General features: G+C 43.2%; 1 protein-coding gene across 3 annotated transcripts in view; it reads right to left on the reverse strand.

Annotated features, from left to right (window-relative positions):
* EPM2A (EPM2A glucan phosphatase, laforin) overlaps positions 1 to 5,086 on the reverse strand; it is a 106,927-nt gene extending 101,841 nt beyond the window's left edge. For all 3 annotated transcript variants that reach the window (XR_006202865.1, XM_042940014.1, XM_042940013.1), the window contains exon 1: positions 4,786 to 5,086. Coding sequence is in view for 2 of the 3 variants with exons in the window: in XM_042940014.1 (XP_042795948.1) it covers positions 4,786 to 5,086 (301 nt within the window). In the remaining variant the exon portion in view is untranslated. The remainder of the gene's footprint in view (positions 1 to 4,785) is intronic.
* Between the last annotated feature and the right edge of the window lie 3,635 nt (positions 5,087 to 8,721).

The raw sequence follows: 8,721 nt of genomic DNA on the forward strand, positions 1-8,721 counted from the left end.
TCATTTACACTCAGTTTTCTATTACTTGCAATCAAAGAGTCTAGGCCAATATAACTAATGTGATTTTATTTTTTTTATTTTTTTTTTTAATTTTTTTTTTTCAACGTTTTTTATTTATTTTTGGGACAGAGAGAGACAGAGCATGAACGGGGGAGGGGCAGAGAGAGAGGGAGACACAGAATCGGAAACAGGCTCCAGGCTCCGAGCCATCAGCCCAGAGCCTGACGCGGGGCTCGAACTCACGGACCGCGAGATCGTGACCTGGCTGAAGTCGGACGCTTAACCGACTGCGCCACCCAGGCGCCCCACTAATGTGATTTTAAATTATAAGATGAAGTATGAGGAAAGGAAGAGGTACTATGAGAAAGATTAAGAGAGGAGTTAGGGAAGATTTCTAAAATAAAGCAACAGGTAAGAAGAGATCTAACAAATAAACAGATGCAAACCTGGAGAAGACTGGAAGGAAAGAAGGTTTCCCACATGGCTCCTCCCAGCCCACCCTATCGGCAACATGAATTCAGTATGCCCTAAACATAGAAAGGAGAGGTTTTTCTGGAAAGATCTTGAGACATCTATGGATCCACCCAGTAGAGGTAAAGGTAAAAACAAAACAAAAACAAAAAACGAAAACAAAAACAAAAAGCAATTCCATTTAGGAATAAATAAGCTAAAATATCTTTCCACATAGTAAAGTTTTGTTTGCTTGTTTGTCTGTTTTTACTCGCTAATTGTAAGGACCTGGAGCTGGCTGGCTCCCCAGCCTCACACCCTAAGGAAGGAAACCTCTCTGTGCAAAATCTGTCAAATTACACAGTATCCCATGCATGACCTCCCATGTAGAGGGGATCTGGGGTAAGCATAAGCAACTTCAAAACAAAACCAGCCCAACTACCTATACTAATCCACATAGCCTTTATTCATAAAAATGAATGGTCATCCAAGGATTACCAGATATTTGAGGAAAATCTGTAGTATAAAAAAACAATTGCCTATAGAGAAAAAGAAATAAATGCAAGACAGAAACAACTTTCAATCAATTCTATCTAATGTCATCATCGGAAAGATTCGGTTATTAATCGTATCCATATAGGTAGAAAAGCAGTTCCTAAAAAAGAAATCAGAGAATAACAGGAAAAATGTGGAAGATTAAAAATATGATTACCAAAAAAAAAAAAAAATTCCAGTGTAAGGACTAAATCATGGAATGGCTACTATTAAAAACCAAACACTGAAGGGCACCTGGGTGGCTCAGTGGGTTAAGCGTCTGACTTCAGCTCAGGTCATGATCTTGCAGTTCTTGAGTTCAAACCCCACGTAGGGCTCTATGCTGACAGCTCAGACCCTGGAGCCTGTTTTGAATTCTGTGTCCCTCTCTCTGCCCCTCCCTCCCCTCTCAAAAATAAATAAACATTAAAAAAAAATTAAAAACCAGGGGCGCCTGGGTGGCTCAGTCAGTTAAGCGTCCGACTTCGGCTCAGGTCATGATCTCACAGTCCGTGAGTTCAAGCCCCGCGTCGGGCTCTGTGCTGACTGCTCAGAGCCTGGAGCCTGTTTCAGATTCTGTGTCTCCCTCTCTCTCTGACCCTCCCCTGTTCATGCTCTGTCTCTCTCTGTCTCAAAAATAAATAAACGTTAATTTTTTTTTTTTTAATTAAAAACCAAACAGTGATCTGAGAAACACTGTCAGGAAAATCCATCCAAACACAAAACATAGAAAATACAAGACAAAATTTAAGAGATACTTACATATATGCAGAAGGTACAATATATGGGTAACAGATATTTCAGAGGGAAGAACAAAGAAAACAGGGGAGGAAATGAAAAAATAAAAAATTTCCCTGAGTTCAAAGAAAGAATTCCTGAAATTGAAACAGCCAACCAATTAACTGTCAAGGAATATAAACAAAAGAGACTCAGATAAATCCTGGTAAAATAACTTAAGGAAAGCTTGTAAAGCTTCAAAAGGGGAGGAAAAAAATAGACTGCCTACAAAGGAATGGGCTTAGTCTAGCATCACAATTGTCAATTACAATGGGTGCTAGAAGGCGCTGAGGCAACGGCTTCTAAGGGAAAATTAATTTGAGACTAGAAAACTCTACCAAATGATCAAGTGTGAGGGCAAAATAAAGATATCCTCAGGCATTTAAGTATTCAGGTATGTAACCTCTCAGATAGGTTATCTCTCATTTACTGTTTCTTCAAAATTATTTTAGGATACAATCCAACAAAATGAGTAAGATATTTAAGAAAGAGGAAAACACGGAATCCCAAACAATGTAACTAACACAGGGGTTCAATTAAGAAAAAAAAAGAAAAAAGTCCCAGATAGCTGTGCTCAGAAAGCTATGTATCAGTGAAAATTAGAATAACCCCAATTTTTCAAGGAAAAATATTTTCAAAGAGTGAGAAATCTGTATCCATCAAATACTTAATCAAGCTGGGAAATTCTGATGATCAGTGTGGGTCTTCTGCTAAAAAAATTTAACTACAAATTTTAAAACAAGTTGTAGAAGAACATTACCACCCAAATACAAAGTTTAAGTAAACTCTAATCGTAATTTATAGCAGAAGAGCAGAGAATTTTCCCTTCCGGTGGCACAGGTTCCGTGTCACAAAATTATATTTCCTTTTTAATGAGACTAATTGCACTACTTGGTTCTGCAGTAATTATTTCCCAATCATAACAGTAAAGGTAATAATCGCTAACACTTACTTAACACTTAATGTAAGTCCTATTCTAATTCCTTTAGATTTTAGTCAGTTTGGTTCTTTCAACAACAGAACAGTAAGGTTTAGTAACTTGCCCAAGGTCACACACAGGTCAGTGAACCCAGGCATTGTGGCTCCAGAATCCTACAACACCTCTCACAATGCTTTGTTAATTTACCATTCTTAGAATCAAGTCACCAAATCTAAAACAAGAAGGAATAGTAACAATTATAAAACAAAATATAAATTATACAAAACTTACCAATGTAGAGAAAATAATTAACCAAAGTAAGGAGAGAGAGAAGCATGTGTAAGTCAGTTATTTTTCTTATCCTCTTACACAGGAGTAACTTTCCATATAATAGAATTCTAACACAGAAATTTCTATGTAATAGAAAGACAACAATGATATAAATATATAATTTTTATATCAAAGAATAATATAAAAATCAGCAAAGATGAGAAAGATAACGAACGTAAATTCTTCATATTTCACAGTATGATGGCTAAATTTATGGGTATACAGTGGCTGTCGATTTCTAATTTTAAAATATTACATATGATTTACCTAGTAACTCAGAAAATCTAAGCTCGGAAAAGTTAAACTTAATACATTAAGAAATAGCAATAATAAGCAAATTATTTCGAACTCTGAAAGGAATATCAGAAAAGCTAAAAACAGAAAAGGAGAGGGACTAGGGAAGGGTAAGTCTTTAATTTTTAATAAAATGACCAGATATTTTACTGTGAAAAATTATTATATAATATCATTAATAAAAGTAGTATCCTACTAAAGTAGTATCCTACTGAAGTATCCTATAAAGAAGGGCATATAAACTGGTGAGGCTACCTTCCAATTCTGGCATGGTAATACAAAGTAACAATAAATACCACCGGGCCATAAAACCCAGTGGGACAAGGATAATATATAAACGTATTACAGAATACTCAAGCTCTTTACTGATTCTTTGTTTCCACACCATTATGACTAAATGGCCCATTTCTGTCATATAAACTTCTACAGAGACATTCATTTCATCATCGTTAGACAACTACTGAATCGCACATACTCCAATCCTGTACTTTGCACACCACACTTAAGAGAAATTGCCATCTGAATTCACACATCGCCGGCGGGAGTCTACATTGGTAGAACCTTTTCAGGTTATAATTTGGCAGTCCTTTTTGAAACGTAAAATATGGCCACACTTTGACCCAACAATTTCCCTTGGCAGAATCCACCCCACCGCAACACTCCCAAATACTCAAAGACAGCTGCACACATTAAGCTATTACTGTTTATAGCAAAGGAGAAAGAGACAACGTAAATGCACCCAAGTTAGATGCAGACTATCTTGTTGCCGTTTAAAAAACGAAATACATCTCTATGGAGTGACACTAAAAAGCATCCGCAACATATCGTTAGGCAAGAAAAGGCAAGGCGTAGAATCCTCTATTACACGATCTGCGCGTGAGACAGATACATGATAGGTTGACAGACACATATACTGGCAGTTGGCAGTGGGCTTAAGGTGTGCCGAGGAAACAGTAAGTTTTTACCTTGAAAGCTGGCTGTTTTTACAACTACGTATACTGTGTGTATAGCCTAAGAAACCAGAGTCTGGCCGAAAAGAGAAACACTCAACGTGTTTGCAACTCGCTCACTCTCAGATCTAAGAGGGAAAGGAGGCGCGAGGATGAGCGAGCAGGCCAGCTCCACCGGTTGGGTGATTTCTCGGCGAACGAGGCGGGAAGACACAGAAACCACTAAGGCGGAGCTGACGAGCGAACCCGGCAGCGGCCGGGGCGCGGGGGGCGCGGGGGACACACACTGGGCACCGGGTGCAGGGTGTGCGGGGAAGAGGGCGGAGGGTCGGGGAGCAAAGGCGAAAGGGGCGCGCCGGGCCCCGCTCCGCCCGGCGGCCGCGAAGGGTCAGCCCGGGGCACCCGGGGAGTTCGGGGCGGCTTTCGAAGGCCGGGAGGGGGCGCGCAGCGGGCCCCGGCCGAACGCCCCAGGCCGAGGCGGAGCCCCGAGCCCCCGGTCCGCGCCCGGGGACGGCCGCCGGCTTCCAGTACCTTCCCAGGAGAGCTCTCCTCCCGGCTCCCGCTTCAGGAACTTGTACCAGAACGTGTCCACGCGGCCCGGCTCCGCCCCGTCCTGCGCCGCCTCCTCGGGCGCCAGCTCCACCTCCCCGAGCCACAGGCCCGGCTCCTGCAGCGCCAGCGCCCCGGCGCCCGCAGCCGTGCCCGCCGGCCTCAGGCGCACGGCCCCGCGCGGCTCCCAGCCCCCCAGCTCGGGCCGCGAGCCCACGACCAGCAGCTCCGGCCCCCGCCCGGCCACCGCGGGCGGCACCACCACCCCGAACCGGAACCGCATGGCGGCGGGCGGCGCGGCTGCGGTCCCCGTGTCCCCGCGGCCGGCGGACGTGGCCCGAGCGCGAGGCGGCCGCGGCGATTGGGCGGCGGCGCGGGGGGCCTGGTCGCCAGGGGCCGGGGCGCCGGCGGGGACACGTGCGAGGATGCACCTTTTTTGGGCTGCATCACGCGGCCCAGGAGCCGGGGCCTGCTCCAGCCCGGCCTGTGGCGGCGGGAGAAGTGGGCCCCGCCGGGGAAGGACGCTTGCCCTGGCCGGCCGCCTGGTCCTGCAGCGCGGCTCCGCGGGGCGGCTGGGGACGCGGCGGAGGGAAGGAAGGGGAGGCCAACCCGGGTTAGGAAACGTATCAGAAGCCCCGCGAGTTTCCAGTCGTCTTTCCCCAGGCCACAAAATTATCTTTGTGCGGGTCGTAAAGAACAAAGGAGTGGCCGGTAGTGAAGTTAGGGGAAGATCCCGGACCAGGTATCTGGAGAGCTCTGGCCCTTAAACTCGCCCTGCGCCTCTGGTTATTTGTAAATCGAAGGTATAAAATAACTGATGTTGAAAGACGCTGCTACCTCTTGAAGGTTGATCTGATTGCTGGAAGAGGCGCCATTCGACCCATATAATAATACCCTCTAGTTCACTTTTTTACCAGCTTTTTATTTGAAAGCTTGTGAATGGGGGGGGGGGGGGGGGCAAAATTTCACGTGTTCATAATATCCTTAGTAAAACAAAAAAGTACAAAAATGTTAATCATACAAACTCGGTGTCTTAGTGGAACATCTAGTAAACGAATATGCTTTACTCTTCAATATTGATGTATTCCACTGAGTGGTTGGTTGGTTGCTAAGCTTCACGGTAAACACAAAGAAAAACGTGAAGACAGGCTGGCCAAACATGGCTGACTCGGTAGCAAAACAGACACTAAATCACAGTGGCATGTGAGTCAGTTTATTCAACTTGCTGTTACAAAATATTCTTACGCTCATTTTTGGAAATTGAGAGTCATTGGGCCATGCAAGGACCCTGGGAGCTGACAGTTGAGGACTTTCTTGTGTTCTCCTGGGCAGCTTGTGTTGTACACTGTCCAAATGGCATTATTCCTACCAGCTCTTCCAAAGTACTGCCCATTCCGGTATATAAAACAAGGAGAGGAAGAAAAGGAAGGGAGGAAAGAAGGAGAAAGAAAGGAACGAAGGAAGGAAGACGAAACAACATATTTAAGAAGCATTATTTCCTTTTCTCTTATGGTAAAGAAGTTGAGTAATTTTAACAGTTGAAAGTACTCCTTTAATCCCCTGAACAAAATCTATTCTAGCCTATTTTATGGCATGGATTGAAATACAATACAAATATTATGGCTACACTGTGCACTGAGTAAAATGCAATTGGAAATAACAAGATCAAAAGGACATACACCAAAGCCTCAGTCGTACTTTGTCAATCATTTGAATTTATTAACCATGAAAATTATAACGGCCATTGCACCATTATGATGAACCAGGCACGTGGTTTTCAAACTCTTATTATCTCATTTAATTCTCTCACCAATCCTGTGAGGTAACTAACCTTGTTATCTCCATTTTTATATGTGAGTAAAAAGGCACAGAAAGTTTCAGTAAGCAGCCCATAGCAAGGAAGGGACAGAGACATTGCTAAAATTCATCCATTTACAGTTAAAGATGTATACACACACACACACACACACACACACACACACACACATAATTTGATTTCTAGGAGAATCATTTACAGCATGCCTTCAAATCCCAGCGTATTTAAAGGAGTTATTCACCACTAGCTCTGAATGAAAAATGAACTTCCTATAATTATAGGAAGAAACTGAAAATAACCAGTTTCATCCTTAGGAATGATGAAACAGATGAAGCTAAACTAATCAATGAGTCTATAAAGGCATAAATGTCTTGGTACTTAGAGTGGATTTGACCTCAGGCCCCAGAAAATGGTCACTGTTACGCCTTTATACACCTATCTTGTTGACACTGAAATACAAATTTAAAAAGTCAAGGTGAAGAATTTTACCAGGCATTAAGCTGTGTTATTCCCAGCTTTTTCTTCCTGGTTGAGTTCTCCATGTGAGATTTCTTTTTACATTTCAAAGAATCATGGTATTTATTGGAAGGGATTATTTATGGGATCCATTTGAGGTCAGATTCTTGAAGGTATTAAGACCAGCTGAATTTAGAGCAAGAATCAGCTCAGTAAAGAAACATAATTCTGATAATAATTTTTGAAAGACCTAACTAATTTGTTGTCATTGAATTTCATTTGTATAGTGCTATCTCATATATAACCGCAATATTTCTTGAAGAATGGGTGATAAATTCACATTTAGAGTTGCAGGATCCAATTCAAATGTAAATTCTTTGAAAGCTCCCTCAGGGAAAGCTATTATTTGGAACTATGGTAATTTATGTTTTCTGAAACAATCTTTCACTAGTCAGTGAGTTATCATAAATCTTCCCTCATAATATTGTATATGTACAGACACACTCGCTGCTGCAAATCATATTTCATTGAAATAGTTCAGGGGCCGTTATGAGCATTAGTTTATTGCTTGTCAGAACACACTAAGAATTACACGTGCCACATATACTATTCCCAATTTTGTGGCTTCAAAAACAAAATAAAAACAAACCCTTCCAGAGAGAATTTGATGATCGCTTAGAAATTTTGCATATTGCAACTTACTTTTCTCTGGGTTGGAAAATCGTACGTTAAGCTACTTGAAATCCCTTGGAGGCTCTGGAACAACAGACTGATTTGATCCACACCAGAGCTTCGTCCCAAAATTCCACATTTCTCAACTATTTTAAAAATGCATGTCCCTCTAGGATACATGTAAAAATCTCCTATCTGCAGAAGATTCCAGTAATTCCTCTTCCCACCCCATCCCACCGCAGACAAGTACTGCACTGGCAGTGCATCACCAACAGTCAGTTTAGTCAAGCATTTTTTCCTGTAATTTATGCCATAGAAAGATTGATTTTTAAAAATTTTTTTTTAACATTTATTTATTTTTGAGACAGAGAGAGACAGAGCATGAGCGGGGGAGGGTCAGAGAGACAGGGAGACACAGAATCCCAAGCAGGCTCCAGGCTCTGAGCTGTCAGCACAGAGCCCGACGCGGGGCTTGAACCCACGGACCGCGAGATCACGACCTGAGGCGAAGTCGGCTGCTTAACCGACTGAGCCACCCAGGCGCCCCAAAAGATTGATTTTTTTAAATGGTCCGAGTATAATATTAAAAGGAAGCATACGCCTTTTCAAAAGAAATTGCCCTACCCCTTCCCTGACACAGCCCATTCCCACCTGCCGTCAGCATTACAAAACCCACACCCTCTCTCCACCCCTCTCAAAGGAGAGACTCTTCCTGACAGGTCAGCCAAGCCTGGGTTCTGTCAGGCAATGACCTCAGCTCACTTTTCCTAGGGACAGTAGAGAGCCAAACCGGGTGACTGGACCTTGAGGGTAGAGACACCAGCTCAGAGCTTCCTTCAGATGTAAGAAGATCCTCCTAGGTCTGGGGGAATTCGAATGGCAGGCCAGTTGACACCTTTCTCAAAAGGGGTAGAGGGCTTGGTAACTCAACCCCTAGGAATAAAAGAGTGGTGGCTGGAAGGGATGATTTGAAA

The sequence above is a fragment of the Panthera leo genome, chromosome B2 (genome assembly GCF_018350215.1).
Source record: "Panthera leo isolate Ple1 chromosome B2, P.leo_Ple1_pat1.1, whole genome shotgun sequence".
Classification (NCBI taxonomy): Eukaryota; Metazoa; Chordata; class Mammalia; order Carnivora; family Felidae; genus Panthera; species Panthera leo.